Here is a 16,473-nt window from a genome sequence, read left to right as displayed (position 1 = left end):
GCAAATGTCACCAACCTGCTTTAGACAGAGGTGGGAGGGATCCTCTGGCTTCCTTTACCTCTAGAGTAAAATTTTTCAGCCATTTCAGTCTTGGTTGACTTATTTTGGCAAATAAACAATTTGCCCCCCTCTACCGCCCGTCCCCCAGGCCTGAGAGCACTTCAAGAGTTTGTAAAATAAAAAGCAACAGGAAACCAGAAACGCAGCAATGTCTCCATCGTGGGTCTCCGGCACAAACACAAGTACAAAACGCACACCCGCGCCCTTATTTAATTTTAAAGCCTTCCCAGGATAGGCATCATCTGGAAGAGATATAGGCGTGGGAGGCGCAGGAAGGGAGCCCCAGGAAGTTTCTGTCTGTCGGGCGCCGGTATTTAATGAGGGGGTGTGCACCTATTTATACGTGGGCAGCGCTCGGGCAAACAAGTCTGGCGACAACGAGAAGCTTTTCACCCAGCAAATAATTGGAGACTGTGCAGCTCCGGGAAGCCGCTCACGAGAGAAGAAAGCTGGGAGTTTAAGGAATTTCCTTTAAGGAAACTGCCCGTGGGGACATCGGTTTCAGGGGGTCGGAGACGGGGGCGGGAACCGGCAAGGAGCGGTACTGAGGGCGGGGGCCCCAGTCGGGCCGCGCCGGCCCCGGCAGCACCTGGATCCCCAGCCCCTTAGATCCCCGGCGCGCTGGGCTCGCGCACACCCAACCCCAGCCCCATCTCCGTCCCCCGCCGCCTCAGCTCCAGCGCTCCCGGCCCGCGCACACCCTGACCCCGGCCCCCTCAGCCCCGGCGCCTCTGGGCCCGAGCGCCCGGCGGGAGTGGGGAGCGCGGCTTCCGGTTCACCTGCGCGCCGGTCGGCTCGGGCCGCGGAGGCCGGCGAGGGGCAGCCGCGGAGCTCTCGGAGCGCCCGGGCGGACACAGGCCCTGCCCCCACGCTGTCCCCCGCCCCTGGCCGGCGCCTCCCGGGCCCCAGCGGTTCGCGCGTGAGGGGACAGGGACGCCGCTTGCCCGCCCGCCGCCCGCTCGCCTGAGTCTTGTCGAACTGCTCGCGCTCGGCCTCCAGGCTGTGGCCCGGCCTGCGGCTCAGCACCCGCGCCGGCACGTTCTTGATGCTGTTCATCCTGCCGCCGCCGGCCGCTCTTGCCCGGCTCAGTCCGCGCGACTCAGCGCCTCACGGTCCAACAGCCCCAGCCTAGGCACCGCGAGGCCGCCGCGCCGCGCCAGGGCCCGCCCGCCGGGGAGGAGCCCACCTCGCCCCGCCCCCGCGCCCGCACACTCCTCGCCCGCCCCCAACTCCAGGGCACGCCCCTCCCCCCGCACACCTCCAACCCCGCCCCCCGCGCCCGCATTCGCCCCCCCGCCCCCAACTCCAGGGCACGCCCCTCCCCCCGCACACCTCCAACCCCGCCCCCCGCGCCCGCATTCGCCCCGCCCGCCCCCAACTCCAGGGCACGCCCCTCCCCCCGCACACGTCCAACCCCACCCCCAGCGATCCCCGGACACGCGCCTCCCCCCGCACACCCCCAACCCCCCAACCCGCGGCGACCCCGGCACACGCTCCGCCCCCCGCACACCTCCAACCCCCATCTCACAAGGTTGGGGCACAGGACAAACGCCCCCCCCCCAGCTCCTCCCCATCTCTAATCCCCTCCTTAAACCCGGAGAGGAGGGGAGAGGGAGGGGAAACCCCTCCCTCCTCCTTCCACCCAGGATAGGGACCCCGGCCAATTCCGTCTCCCAACCCCTTCCCCGAACTCACTAAGTCTTGTCTGCACCAAGGCAAGATCTGGTTAATTGGAGAAAATCTGGCCTCCATGAGTCTGGTCGGTGGCAGCACAGATAGACTTTTTTTTTCCTTTTTGGTCTTAACGTATGTGTCAAAAGGCACACAGTGACACTCTCCCCTCTTTGTGCATCTCTGACATAGCTGCAGCTGTTATCCATGCGGGGTTGCAGGATGCATTTCCAGAGACGCAGCCGGCTCCGCAACCGGACACCTCGCCAGCGCCAGGGACAATGGGGGCTGAGGCCGGGCAGTATTAGGCTGGGACAGAAGGCAGGCGGATCTGAAAGCAACGTACACCGAGGAGATGCCGCCGGGGGTGGCGTGAGGCTTTTAAAAAACATTATTATTGGCTACTTCTTAAAATTACTGGTTACAAGACTGAAGTAAAAAAATAAATAAAAGCCCAGAGTCCTCTCTAAGCGCAGCTCAGATGGGTGTTTTGTTTCTGCTGTTTCCCTTTCCTGTCGGAATGCAGATGTGGAATCGTGCATAAAGGTCCCTTGCTTTTGAAGGGAGAGAGGCACCGCCTGCCTGTAAGGAGGAAAATGACGCCCACGTAATCCTGACCCTTGTCTCCTTAGTGAGACTGTAACCTCAGGACCCTTTTGTTTCCTTTCTTTCCTCTTCTTTTCCTCCCTCCCTCCCTCCCTTCCTTCCTTCCTTCCTTCCTTCTCCTTTCTTTTATTTTCTTTCTTTTTCTTTCTTTCTCTTTCTTTCTTTTCTCTTTCTTTCTTTCTTTCTTTCTTTCTTTCTTTCTTTCTTTCTTTCTTTCTTTCTTTCTTTCTTTCTCTTTCTTTCTTTCTTTCTTTCTCTCTCTCTCTTTCTTTCTTTCTTCTTTTTCTTCTTTCTTTTTTTTTTTTTTTTTTTTTAACCGAGCTTCACTCTTGTTGCCCAGGTTGGAGTGCAATGGCACAATCTCACCTCACTGCAACCTCCGCCTGCTGGGTTCGAGCAATTCTTCTGCCTCAGCCTCCCAAATAGCTGGGATTACAGGCATGTGCCACCATGCCCGGCTAATTTTGTATTTTTAGTAGAGACAGGGTTTCTCCATGTTGGTCAGGCTGGTCTCAAACTCCCGACCTCAGGTGATCTGCCCGCCTCGGCCTCCCAAAGTGCTGGGATTACAGGCGGGAGCCACTGCACCTGGCCAGGGACCCTTTTCTTTAACCGATTCCTCACCTTCTAGCCCAAGAGCTAGAGCTGACCCCAAAAGATACATTTGCCAAGACTGTCCTCTCACTCCACCAAAAGGAGAAATTAATCCTGTTTTCTCTCATTCCAATCACTAAAAAGCTTCTTTATCAGAACAACAGTAGAATTACAATAGCTGATATGTATTGAATGCTTATTATTTGACAGGCACTGGGCTTTACCCTTCATCTATAAAGGGTTTTTAATCCTCGGCAACTTAGTCAATAGCTGTGCTCAAATAAAGACCACAGTAAGGGGCCTTTTGCTATACTCCAGCTGTTTCTCACACTCCTTTTTCCACACAGAACAAAAGTGGTTCTCCTGTGACCTTTCACGCACATACAGCATACCTTTTCAACCAGGCAACAGCCCCTCTAGGTCTAGCACATCTGCCACAGTGACTTCCCCTCAGCAACCGGCTTTTTAAATAATCATAGAGCCTATTACTATGCAAGGCACAAGGCTCAGCATTTGTTAAACAGTATCTCACTTATTCTTCTTTAAAGTTGTTGATGAGGTCGGACACAGTGGCTCACGCCTGTAATCTGAGCACTTTGGGAGGCTGAGGCAGGTGGATCACTTGAACTCAGGAGTTCAAGACCATCCTGGGCAACATGATGAAACCCCATCTCTACCAAAAAATACAAAAATCTTAGCCAGCCGTGGTGGCGTGCCTGTAGTCCCAGCTACTCAGGAGGTTGAGGTGGGAGGATCACTTAAGCCTGCAAGGCAGAGGTTGCAGTAAGCTGAGATCACACCGCTGCACTGCAGCCTGGACAACAGAGTGAGACCCTGTCTCAAATTAAATAAGTAAATAATAAAGCATCAACAACTTTATTTATTTATTTATTTATTTTATTTTTTATTTTTTTTTTGAAACGGAGTCTCCCTCTGTCGCCCAGGCTGGAGTGCAGTGGCCGGATCTTGGCTCACTGCAAGCTCCACCTCCCGGGTTTACGCCATTCTCCTGCCTCAGCCTCCCGAGTAGCTGGGACTACAGGTGCCCACCACCTCGCCCGGCTAGTTTTTTGTATTTTTTAGTAGAGACGGAGTTTCACCGGGTTAGCCAGGATGGTCTCAATCTCCTGACCTCGTGATCCGCCCGTCTTGGCCTCCCAAAGTGCTGGGATTACAAGCTTGAGCCACTGTGCCCGGCCTATTTATTTATTTTTTTTGAGACAGGGTTTGGCTTTGTTACCCAGGCCAGAATGCAGTGGCATAATCATAGCTCACTGCAGTCTCTGCCTCGGGGGCTCAAGTGATCCTCACACCTCAACCTAATAAGTAGCTGGAACTAGAGGGATGCACTACCATGCCCAGCTAATTTTTTTTTTTTTTTTTTTTTCTGAGATGGAGTCTCACTCTGTCGCCAGGCTGGAGTGCAGTGGCACAATCTCGGCTCACTGCAACCTCTGCCTCTGGGGTTCAAGCAATTCTCCTGCCTCAGCCTCCCAAGTAACTGGGACTACAGGCACCTGCTGCCACGCCTGGCTAATTTTTGTATTTTTAGTAGAGATGGGGTTTTACCATGTTGGCAAGGATGGTCTTGATCTCTTGACCTCATGATCCACCCGCCTCAGCCTCCCAAAGTACTGGGATTACAGGCGTGAGCCACCGTGCCCGGCCATGCGCAGCTACTTTTTATTTTTTTATTTTTATTTTTTATTTTTATTTTTATTATTATTATTTTTTTGAGACGGAGTCTCGCTCTGTCGCCCAGGCTGGAATGCAGTGGCCGGATCTCAGCTCACTGCAAGCTCTGCCTCCCAGGTTTACACCATTCTCCTGCCTCAGCCTCCCGAGTAGCTGGGACTACAGGCATCCGCCACCTCACCCAGCTAGTTTTTGTATTTTTTAGTAGAGACGGGGTTTCACCATGTTAGCCAGGATGGTCTCGATCTCCTGACCTCGTGATCCGCCCGTCTCGGCCTCCCAAAGTGCTGGGATTATAGGCTTGAGCCACCGCGCCCGGCCGCGCAGCTAATTTTTAAATTTGTTTTGTAGAGACAGAGTCTCGCTATGTTGCCTAGGCTGGTCTCAGATTCCTGGGCTCAAGTGAATTCCCCCACCTGAAAGTGCTGGGATTACAGGCCGAAGCCACTGCACCTGGCCTCTTGATGGTATTTTTACAGACCAACAAACAAGCTCAGGCTCAGAGTTTAGCCCAGGTTCATACAACTGATAAACTGTGCATTTGGGATCCAGAACCAGATGTGCCTGATTTCAAAGCCAGTGCTCTCAACACCCATGCCATTTGGACTACATTTTGTGGTCGATGACTTTCAGTATTATACTACCTTGGGCTTGCTGTTTGGGGCCCAAGAGCACTCTCCTAAAATATCTCCAAGGGACTGTACTTTATGTGTAGGCAAGATTTTGAACTATTAGAGGGCCACCCTGTCTTACTCAGTTTTATGTACTCAGTGCCTAGCGGGGCACCTGACACATAGCAATGTTCAGTAAGTGTATGTGAAGTGAAGGGCTGAAAAAGTGAGTAAACAAACACCCCATTTGGTATACTTCAACATACAGCTGATCTCACAAGAGAGCATCACTGGGGACATAAGGATACAACCTTCCTCACTCGTTTGTTTGTTTGTTGATGTTTTTGAGACAGGGTCACCCTCTGTCCCCCAGGCTGGAGTGCAGTGGCATGAACTCAGCTCACAGCAACCTTCACCTCCTGAATTCAAGCAATTCTCCTGCCTCAGCCTCCTGAGTAGCTGAGATTACAGGCATGCACCATCACAACCTGGCTAATTTTTGTATTTTTAGTAGAGACAGGGTTTCACCATATTGGTCAAGCTGGTCTCGAACTCCCAACCTCCGGTGATCCACCCACCTCGACCTCCTAAAGTGCTGGGATTACAGGCGTGAGCCACCGTGCCTGGCCCAAACTTCCCCACTCTTAATTTTTCTGGTTCATCTCTCTAACATCTTCAGACAGGAAGCCTGGTCTACCATTGGCCCTGTCACTGATTGACTTTTTATTTTTTTTATTTTTTTGGATACAGGGTCTTGCTTGCTCTGTTACCCATGCTGGAGTGCAGTGGCTGGATTATGGCTTACTGTAGCCTCAATGTCCTGGGCTCAAGTGGTCCTCCCACCTCAGCCTCCAGAATAGCTGGGACCACAGGTATGCACTACCATGCCTGGCTAATTTTTAAATTTTTTTGTTGAGACGGGGGTCTCACCACATTTCCCAGACTGGTCTTGAACTACTGGATTCAAGCAATCCTCCCACCTCAGCCTCCCAAAGTGCTGGCATTACAGGCAGGAGCCACTGCTCCCAGCCTGAGATTCTTCATGCCATCAGAATCAGGGTCCTGTTTTGGTGTATCTCCAGGGCTGTTGAATTCCTGCTCACCCCTATTACAAAAGCAAAGCAATTGGAATACAAATAAGACCTTGTTTGAAGGAAAACCCAAGACACACAGGAGAGTTTACATCATCTGGCCCACTAAAACATGGTATGCTGCCACACCCGCGGTGACTCATTGACTTGTATGCATGATCTGGCCCCAGCCTCTGTCTCTGGCTTCATCTTGCACCATCCTGGCCCATCAGGTCCCAGATGTGTCATGTTCCCTCCCACCTCAGAGCCTTTGCACATGCCGTTCCTACTGCCTGGAATTCTCTTCTGCTTCCTGTTCACCCTACTTAGCATCCACCTGTCTTTAACTCTTGGCTCAGATGTCACTTCTTCAGGGAAGCGTTCTCTGAACACTCCACACTTCGCCTGAGTCCCTATTCTAAGCTGTCATCATATCTCAAAGCTTTCTTTTGTAACACTAACCAGTCTCTCGTGAACTATTTATGGGATTCTTAGATTACTGTGTCTCTACGACTAGATTGTCTGCTTCGCTCATTGCTGTGTCTCCAGTGGCCAGCAAAGCACCTACTGTGTGCTCAAAATTCTTTGATTCTTTTTTTGTTGGGTTTCTTTTTGTCATTGTTGTTGGGTTTCTTAAGCATGCATCTAGCTGAGAACCCAGACATCATCCTTTAGAGGACTGATTCATGTACACTTTTCATTCAATCAACTTCTCTCAAAGACCATTCTGGGTGTTGTTTGTTTGTTTGTTTGATACAGAGTCTCACTCTGTCGCCCAGGCTGGAGTGCGTGGCTCAGTCTCAGCTCACTGCAACCTCCGCCTCCCAGGTTGAAGTGATTCTCGTGCCTCAGCCTCCTGAGTAGCTGGGATTGCAGGCACCCACCACCACGCCCTGCTACTTTTTGTATTTTTAGTAGAGAGGTAGTTTCGCCATATTGGCCAGGCTGGTCTCAAACTCCTGACCTCAAATGATCCACGAGCTTTGGCCTCTCAGAGTGGTGGAATTACAGGCATGAGCCACTGCACGTGGCCGCATTCTGGTTTTTAAACCTCCTTGTCAGCTACAGTCTTGATGAATGTGTCTGGTTTCCTATTTTGATCCTATTCGCTCTGTTCTCTATCACACCGGAGGTTGCTAAGATTATTCTGTTGAAGGCCTAGAATAATGAACTTTCCTGCAATGTGTCCTAACAAAAGCATCATCAAATGGCTTAAGAAAAACAAAAGTACAACACTGCAAACCCACCACCCCAGCTACAGGTGTCAAACCACACAAAGCTACAGAAGAAAACTCCAGGATCAGTTTGCCAGAACATAACAAGGTTTCAGTCTTCAGTCTCCTTCCTGAAGTGTATGGAGACAACCTTATCCCATGCAGCCAAGAAGTTCTATGCATTCTATTGACACTTTCGGGGTAAAACTGCTTTTAGTGTTTATGTATTATCTTAGTTCAGAACTTTTTTTCTTTGAGGATATTTCTATTTCTGTTTTTAAAAAATCTGGTGGCCAGGCATGGTGGCTCACACCTGTAACCCCAGCACTTTGGGAGACCGAGGCGGGTGGATCACGAGGTCAGGAGATCGAGACCATCCTGGACAACATGGTGAAACCCCGTCTCTACTAAAAATACAAAAATTAGCCAGGTGTGGTGGCGCACACCTGTAGTCCCAGCTACTTGGAAGGCTAAGGCAGGAGAATCGCTTGAACTTGGGAGGCAGAGGTTGCAGTGAGCCGAGATCGCGCCATTGCACTCCAGCCTGGTGACAGGGCAAGACTCCATCTTAACAACAAAAAATCTGTTCACTAGCCAGGCACAGTGTGACGGGCTCACACCTATAATCTCAGCACTTTGGGAAGCTGAGATGGGTGGATCACTTGAGCTCAGGAGTTCGAGACCATCCTGAGTAATATGGTGAAACCCCATCTCTAGAAAATAAATAAATAAATAAATAAATAAATAAATAAATAAATAAACTCTTCACAGGCCAGGTGCATGCAGTGGCTCATGCCTATAATCCCAAGAGCTTTGGGAGACCAAGGTGAGAGGACTGCTTGAGGCCAGGAGTTCGAGACCAGCTTGGTCAACATGGTGAGACTCTGTCTCCATGAAAAATAAAAAATTTGGCCAGGCATGGTGGCTCATGCCTGTAATCCCAGCACTTTGGGAGGCTGAGGTGGGCAGATCACCTGAGGTCAGGAATTCAAGACCAGACTGGCCAACATGGTGAAACCCCATCTCTACTAAAAATACAAAAATTAGCCGGGCATGGTGGCAGGTGCCTGTAATCCCAGCTACTTGGGAGGCTGAGGCAGAAGAATCTCTTGAACCTGGGAGGCGGAGGTTGCAGTGAGCTGAGATCGTGCCACCGCACTCCAGCCTGGGTGACAGAGCATGCCTCCGTCTCAAAAAAAATTAGGCCTGGTGGCGCGTGCCTGGAGTCCTCGCTAATTGGGAGGCTGAGGCAGGAGAATCACTTGAGCCCAAAAGTTTGAGGCTACAGTGAGCTATGATGATACCACTGCCCTCCAGCCTGGGTGACAGAGTGAGACCTTGTCACTAAAAATAAAATTTAAAAAAAATCCGTTCACGGATTCTAAAAATACCCTTATATCAGTCTTTTCCAATGCTGAGATTATTTCTGGCAGGCAGATTGTAGTAGAATTCATTTGCCTCCTCTTCAGATGTGTTGATCTTAAGAATGTTGGTGATAAAACATAAATGCTAAAATCTAGTTTTATCTTGTAACTATTTCAAATACGCTATGGGACTGCCTCTCTGCAGCCATTAAAGTACAGAAAAAAAAAAGAAGGAGACTGCCTCTCTAACAGAAATTTCTCCAACCTTAGGGGAGGAGGTATCTGCACTCCATGTTCACTGCAGCACTGTTCACAACAGCCAAGATGTGGAAGCAATAAAATGCCCATCAACAGATGAGTGGATAAAGAAATGCAGTGGCTCAAGCCTGTGATCCCAGCACTTTGGGAGGCCGAGATGGGTGGATCACGAGGTCAGAAGTTCAAGACCAGCCTGGCCAATATGGTGAAACCCGTCGCTACTAAACATACAAAATTTAGCTGGGCACGGTGGCTCACGCTTGTCATTCCAGCACTTTGGGAGGCCGAGTTGGGAGGATCACATGAGGCCAGGAGTTCAACACCAGCCTGGCCAACATGACGAAACCCCTTCTCTACTGAAAAAAAAGCAACAAAAAATTAGCCAGGAGTAGTGGTGGGCACCCGTAATCCCAGCTTCTCAGGAGGCTAAAGCAGGAGAATTGCTTGAACTCAGGAGGTGGAGGTTGCAGTGAGCTGAAATTGAGCCACTGCACTCCAGCCTGGGCAACAGAGCCAGACTCTGTCTCAAAAAAAAAAAAAAAGTAGTATATATATACACAATGGAATACTATTTAGCCATAAAAACAGAATCTGTCATTTAAATAACTTAGGTTGGGCCAGGTGCGGTGGTTCATGTGTGTAATCCTAGCACTTTGGGAGGCTGAGACGGGTGGATCATGAGGTCTAAAGTTCAAGACCAGCCCGGCCAATATGGTGAAACCCCGTCTCTACTAAAAATACAAAATTTAGCTGGGCATGGTGGCACACGCCTATAGTCCCAGCTACTTGGGAGGCTGAGGCAGGAGAATCACTTGAACCTGGAAGGTGGAGGTTGCAATGAGCTGAGATCGCGCCACTGCACTCCAGCCTGGGTGACAGAGTGAGACTCCATCTCAAAAATAAATAAATAAACAAACAAAAAATAAGCAAATAAAATAAATAAATAACTTAGGTTGAGCTAGATACAATCCCAAGTAGCTGGGATTACAGGCGTGTGACACCACGCCCAGCTAATTTTTTGTATTTTTAGTAGAGAGGGGGTTTTGTCATGTTGGCCAGGCTGGTCTCGAACTCCTGACCTCAAGTGATCCACCTGCCTCGGCTCCCAAAGTGCTGGGATTACAGGCATGAGCCACTGTACCTGGACGAAATTTCTCATTGTTGAATTGCATATGGAACAAAAAGGTGGTGGGATACAATAGGTGTCAGGTGTCGCAGGTACTATAATCCTATGAGCTAAAATACATATAGCCATAAAATAATGTTTAATTATTATCAAATCCTTTAGTTCCCTGACATTTTCCTATTCAGTGTTGCCTTTTCACTAGGCAAGTTGATGTGCAGCCATGAACAAGAAGAAGAGGAGAAAATTTAATATTTTGATTCTCAGATTGGAAGTCAGTCTCCCAAGGGTCATTTTAGGTTTCTACTTGGCAGGCAGCAGCTCAGAAGCAACTATCCCTTTCTCAGTTTTGCTCTGGACAGCCCAGCCTGAGGGAGAAAGCACGCATTGATAAAGAATATAACCAAACCTCACCCAACTTCTCTTTTCAGCACCCTAATTAAAAAGGCTAAATGAGGTGGCTCTTCCCCGCTCATGAAAATCATCTCTGAAGTAACCCTGAAACCTGTTAACAAAGGCGCATTTATTCAGCACAATAGAACTTTGATATCTGCAATGCTTAAAAAAATACATCCCCATTCCTGAGGAAATTAACTTGCCAGGTTCAGTTTAAAAGCGATGAACCTTCCTTATTTTACTCCAGTAAAATAAAAAGAAACCAAGGAAACATATTTTTTTCTTTAGTATTAAAAATATCTTTTATTGATTGAAGCTGATCAATTATTTTAGAGAAGACACAGAGGCATATAGTATAATCTTTAAAAAATTAAATTACTTTACAAGTTAAAATGGAAGTGTTTTAGTCTTTAAGATTTTTTAAAACGCATATAAAATTTGATCTTCCAACAAGGTTTGGTTTGTGTCAGTAGGTGGGACTACTATGACCCAGAAAGATGGGGCTCTGCTCAGCTTGGGACAGAAGGACCTCAAGTAACCAGGGAGCTATTTTCCAGTTACATTTTATATCAAAGCATCTTACGTCTTTTTACATAGCAAAGTCAAGAGCTAAAACCATGAGAGAATGCTATTTCTCATATATTTTGAACTGACTCTGATAAGCTATTGTTTAGAATTTAAATGTATGCACAGATTTTTAAAAAATCAGATAGTTAAAACAGCACTTTCTATGCAGGGGTTCCTTCTCTATTTGACGTTCACATTTTTAAAGAGCTTCTCTAGCACTTAGCTGTAGTCTGTATCTTTATAGAGAAGTCTTTTTCATTCTTAGCATAATTCCAAGTTTCTGTATGTACAATAAGGTCTACTTTCTTACACACGAAAATATTTCTTCAGCACAAAAATGATTAACTTGAAAATAAAGTGTAGATGTTTAAAAATTAACTTTCTAGTTCTGCTCCCCGCTGGAATTAAGTGTCATTTATGAAGAACTACAATCCTCTTTCAGTTTTACGGTTAAGTATTCATTCAGCATTGTTGTCTGCTTTCTGCCTTCCACATAGATGAGAAATCTGCTTCTGGATGAAGAAAAAACACGACGTTAATAAAATACAATCAATTAATATTGGAGAGCGTGCTATAAGCTCCTGGCGTCTAAAATATTAACCGTACATCCTGATTTTTATCAACATCAGGACGTGCAAAATACTGTAAATAAGAAAACTCAGCAGAGAGAAGGAGGGGGGAGAAGAGGAGGGATGGGGGCAGGGATGGTGGTGCTCGGCTCCCTGCTTCCCCAGAGTCTTTGAAATGCTGATATGCTTACCTTCAAAAGATCTGAAATGCCTGTACCCTTTAGCTTATCAAACGGGGTTCTGAAGAAACTGCATACGAAATGCACGTTTGACAGAAGTAAACACAAATCCAGAAAGTGCTTACTGGGTCAATAAACGTTTTTTATGAAGATTTTACCCCACGTAAAACTTTTTTTTTTTTTTTTTTTTTTTTGAGACGGAGCTTCGTTCTTGTCGCCCAGGCTGGAGTGGACTGGCCCAATCTCCACTCACTGCACCCTCCGCCTCCCGGATTCAAGCCATTCTCCTGCACCAGCCTCCCCAGTGGCTGGGATTATAGGCATGTGCCACCACACCCGGCTATTTTTTTTTGTGTGTGTATTTTTAGTAGAGACAGGGTTTCGCCATGTTGGCCAAGATGGTCTCAAACTCCTGACCTCAGGCGATCTGCCCCACTGGGCCTCCCAAAATGCTGGGATTACAGGTGTGAGCCACCGTGACCAGCTACACCATGTAAAACTTTTATAAAGCTTTACTCCATGTCAAGACTTCTTGGCCAGACGTGGTGGTTCAAGCCTTTAATCCTAGAACTTTGGGAGGCCAAGGCAGGCGGACCACCTGAGGCCAGGAGTTCGAGGCCAGCCTGCCCAACATGGCGAAACCCCATCTCTACTAAAAATACAAAAAAAAAAAAAAAAAAAAAAAAAAAGTTAGCCAGGTGTGGTGGCACATGCCTGTATTCCTAGCTACTTGGGAGGCTGAAGCAGGAGAATTGCTTGAACCCAGTGGGTGGAGCTTGCAGTGAGCTGAGATTGCACCACTGCACTCCAGCCTGGGCAACAGAGCAAGACTCCATCTCAAAAAAAAAAACCAAAAACCTTCTTTCTGGACAGACGCTCAGATGAAATGCTGAAACACTGATCTGATTTTTTTTCACCTATAATTTTTTTTTTTGAGATGGACTCTCGTTCTATCTTGGCTCACTGCAAGCTCCGCCTCCTGGGTTCACGCCATTCTCCTGCCTCAGCCTCCCCAAGTAGCTGGGACCACAGGCACCCACCACCATGCCCGGCTAGTTTTTTTGTATTTTTAGTAGAGACGGGGTTTCACCATGTTAGCCAGGATGGTCTCGATCTCCTGATTTCATGATCCACCCGCCTCGGCCTCCCAAAGTGCCACTGCGCCCAGCCAATTTTTTTTTTCTTTTTTTCTTTTTTCTTTTTTTTTTTGAGACTGAATTTCACTCTTGTTGCTCAAGCTGGAGTGCAATGACACCATCTCAGCTCACTGCAACCTTTGCTTCCCGGATTCAAGCAATTCTCCTGCCTCAGCCTCCCAAGTAGCTGGGATTATAGGCGTGCACCACCATGCCCAGCTAATTTTGTATTTTTAGTAGAGACGGGGTTTCTCCATGTTGGTCAGGCTGGTCTTTAACTCCTGACCTCAGGTGATCCGCCCACCTCAGCCTCCCAAAGTGCTGGGGTTACAGGCTTGAGCCACCGCGCTGGGCAGTTTTTTTTTTCTAATAAATTCTTTGGTTATTATTATTTTGGTAGTTTTTGGGAACAGGTGGTGTTTGGTTACATGGTTAAGCACTTTGGTGGCGATTTCTGAGATGTTAGTGTGCTTATCACCCAAACAGTGTACACCGCACCCAATGTATAGTCTTTTATCCCTCACCATCCCCTTACCCCCAGTCCCCGGTGTCCGTGATATCATTCTCATGACTTTGCATCCTCATAGCTTAGCTCCCACTTAGGAGTGTGAACATACTACGTTTGGTTTTCCATTCCTGAGTTACTTCATTTAGAATGATGGTCTTCAACTCCATCCAGGTTGCTGTAAATGCCATTATTTTATTTCTTTTCATGGCTGAGTAGTATTCCATGGTACACATATACTACATTTTCTTTTTCCTTTTTTTTTTTTTTTTTTTTTGAGATAGAGTCTCACTCTGTTGCCCAAGCTGGAGTGCAGTGGCGCAATCTCAGTCCACTGCAACCTCCACCTCCCAGGTTCAAGTGATTCTCCTGCCTCAATCTCCCAAGTAGCTGGGATTACAGGCCTGTACCACCACACCCAGCTAATTTTTGTATTTTTAGTAGAGACAGGGTTTCACCATGTTGGCCAGGCTGATCTCAAACTCCCAACCTCAGGTGATCCGCCTGCCTCAGCCTCCCAAAGTGCTGGGATTATAGGCATGAGCCACCATGCCCGGCCCATATGCCACATTTTCTTTATCCATTAGTTGATGGGCATCTACACTGGTTCCGTATTTTTGCAGTTGCAAATTGTGTTGCTATAAACATGTGTGTACAAGTGTCTTTTTCATATAATGACTACTTTTCCTCCGCGCAGATACCCAGTAGTGGGACTGTTGGATCATACTGGAGTTCTACTTTTAGTTCTTTAAGGATAATCTCCACACTGTTTTCCATAGTGGTTGTACTAGTTTACATTCCCACCATCTGTGTAAAAGTGCTCCCTTTTTACCACATCCACGTCAACATCTATTATTTCTTGATTGTTAAATTATGGCCATTCTTGCTTGAGTAAGGTGGTACTGCAGTGTTTTCTTTTTCTTTCTTTTTTTTTTTTTTTGAGACAGAGTCTCCCTATTGTCGCCTGGATGGAGTGCAATGGTGCGACCTCGGCTCACTGTAACCTCTGCCTCAGCCTCCCAAGTAGCTGCGATTACAGGTGCCCGCCACCATGCGTGGCTAATTTTTGTATTTTTAGTAGAAATGGGGTTTCACTATGTTGACCAGGCTTGTCTCAAACTCCTGGCCTCAAGTGATCACCTGCCTCGGCCTCCCAAAGTGCTGGGATTATAGGCGTGAGCCACCGCGCCTGGCCTACATTGTGGTTTTGATTTGCCTTCCCCCGATAATTAGTGAGGTTGAGCATCTTTTCATATTAGATTCTTATTTTTAAAGCTGTGTCTATGTATTCACTTCCCAAGATTTAAAATTCTAGGTATTGAGAATAATAACTTTTTTTTTTTGAAACGGAGTCTTGCTCTGTTGCCCAGGCTAGAGTGCAGTGGTGCGATCTTGGCTCACTGCAACCTCCACCTCCTGGGTTCATGCGATTCTCCTGCCTCATCCTCCCAAGTAGCTGGGATTACAAGCACCCACTACCGTGCCTGGCTAATTTTTGTATTTTCGGTAGAGACAGACCAGGCTGGTCTCGACCTCCTGACCTCATGATCTACCCACCTCAGCCTCCCAAAGTGATGGGATTACAGGTGTGAGCCACCACACCTGGCCTTTTTTTTTTTTTTTTTTTTAAGAGACAAGGTCTCACTCTGTTCCCAGGCTGGAGTGCAGGAGAACAAGAACTTTTTGATCGGCATTTCTCTTGCAAGTAACGACATTTTACTCTGATTAAATTTAGAAGGTATGTATAAATCAGTTGAGCAAAAGAGAAAGTATTACAAGTCAAACAAATGCATGGCCTTGACTCAACGTTATCAATGTTCCCAAGTTAGTTATTAAATATTAATTGAGATATAAGGTGAGATAAGCAAAGGTGACTTACCCATGATCACGATGAATACTGAAGTTGCCTTTTGTTTCCTTCAATAACTGACAAAGGTATTTTTTTGAGCTGACTCTTCTGGGACCTCCGAGTTCTAGAAAACAACTCCCAGATTAGTATCCAGGATAGAAAAACTAGAAAATTATTAAGAAGACTAAACACAAATATAGCAGAAATGCCTTTAAAAGACATTAGATGAGGCTGGGCGCCATGGCTCATGCCTATAATCCCAGCACTTTGGGAGGCCAGGGTGGGCAGATCACTTGAGGTCAAGAATTCAAGACAAGCCTGATCAGTATGGTGAAACCCCATCTCTACCAAAAATACACAAATTAGCTGGGCATGGTGGTGCCCGCCTGTAATTCCAGCTATGTGGGAAGCTGAGGTGGGAGAATTGTTTGAACCCAGGAGGTGGAGGTTGCAGTAAGCCAAGATCACGCCACTGTACTCCAGCCTGGGCGACAGAGTGAGACACTGTCTCAAAAAAAAAAAAAAAGATAAAAATAAAAATAAGATGTTAGATGAAGAAATATCTGCACTCTACTCCATGTTCACTGCAGCCAAGATGCAGAAGCCATCTAAGTGCCCGTCAGCAGATGAGTGGATCAGGAAAATGTAGCATATACACACAATGGAATACTATTCAGCCATAAAAACAAAATTCTGTCATTTGCAACAGTGTGGATGAACCTGGAGGACATTAGGCTACGTGAAAGAAGCCAGGCACAGAAAGACAAATGCTCCCTGATCTCACTTAAACATGAAATCTAAAAAACGTGGAGCTCAATGGCGTGAACCCGGGAGGCGGAGCTTGCAGTGAGCCAAGATCGCACCACTGCACTCCAGTCTGGGCGACAGGGCGAGACTCTGTCTCAAAAAAAAAAAAAATGTGGAACCCATAGAAGCATAGAGTAGAATAGTGGTTACCAGGGGCTGGGGGAGGGAGTGGTTGGGGAAAGGGGAGCTATTGATCAAA

At 47.5% G+C, this 16,473-nt stretch overlaps 2 protein-coding genes across 3 annotated transcripts in view; both read right to left on the bottom strand.

Annotated features, from left to right (window-relative positions):
* The window catches only part of HIP1R (huntingtin interacting protein 1 related), a 28,371-nt gene extending 26,130 nt beyond the window's left edge, over nucleotides 1-2,241 (bottom strand). The window contains exon 1 of one of the 2 annotated variants that reach the window (XM_008005069.3): nucleotides 1,756-2,241. In XM_008005069.3, coding sequence (XP_008003260.3) covers nucleotides 1,756-1,812 — 57 coding nt within the window. In that variant the 5' untranslated portion in view covers nucleotides 1,813-2,241. Of the gene's footprint in view, nucleotides 1-1,023; nucleotides 1,234-1,755 lie in introns of those variants that run through there. The other variant, XM_008005068.3, reaches the window with a different exon arrangement.
* Nucleotides 2,242-11,007: 8,766 nt separating this feature from the next.
* CCDC62 (coiled-coil domain containing 62) overlaps nucleotides 11,008-16,473 on the bottom strand; it is a 54,576-nt gene continuing 49,110 nt past the window's right edge. Inside the window, exons 12-13 of the mRNA XM_008005064.3 lie at nucleotides 15,498-15,591; nucleotides 11,008-11,741 (exon numbers count right to left, since the gene is read on the bottom strand). Coding sequence (XP_008003255.3) covers nucleotides 15,538-15,591 — 54 coding nt within the window. The 3' untranslated portion in view covers nucleotides 11,008-11,741; nucleotides 15,498-15,537. The remainder of the gene's footprint in view (nucleotides 11,742-15,497; nucleotides 15,592-16,473) is intronic.

The sequence above is a fragment of the Chlorocebus sabaeus genome, chromosome 11 (assembly GCF_047675955.1).
Source record: "Chlorocebus sabaeus isolate Y175 chromosome 11, mChlSab1.0.hap1, whole genome shotgun sequence".
In the NCBI taxonomy this organism is placed as follows: domain Eukaryota; kingdom Metazoa; phylum Chordata; class Mammalia; order Primates; family Cercopithecidae; genus Chlorocebus; species Chlorocebus sabaeus.
This window is presented reverse-complemented; position numbering and strand designations above follow the sequence as displayed.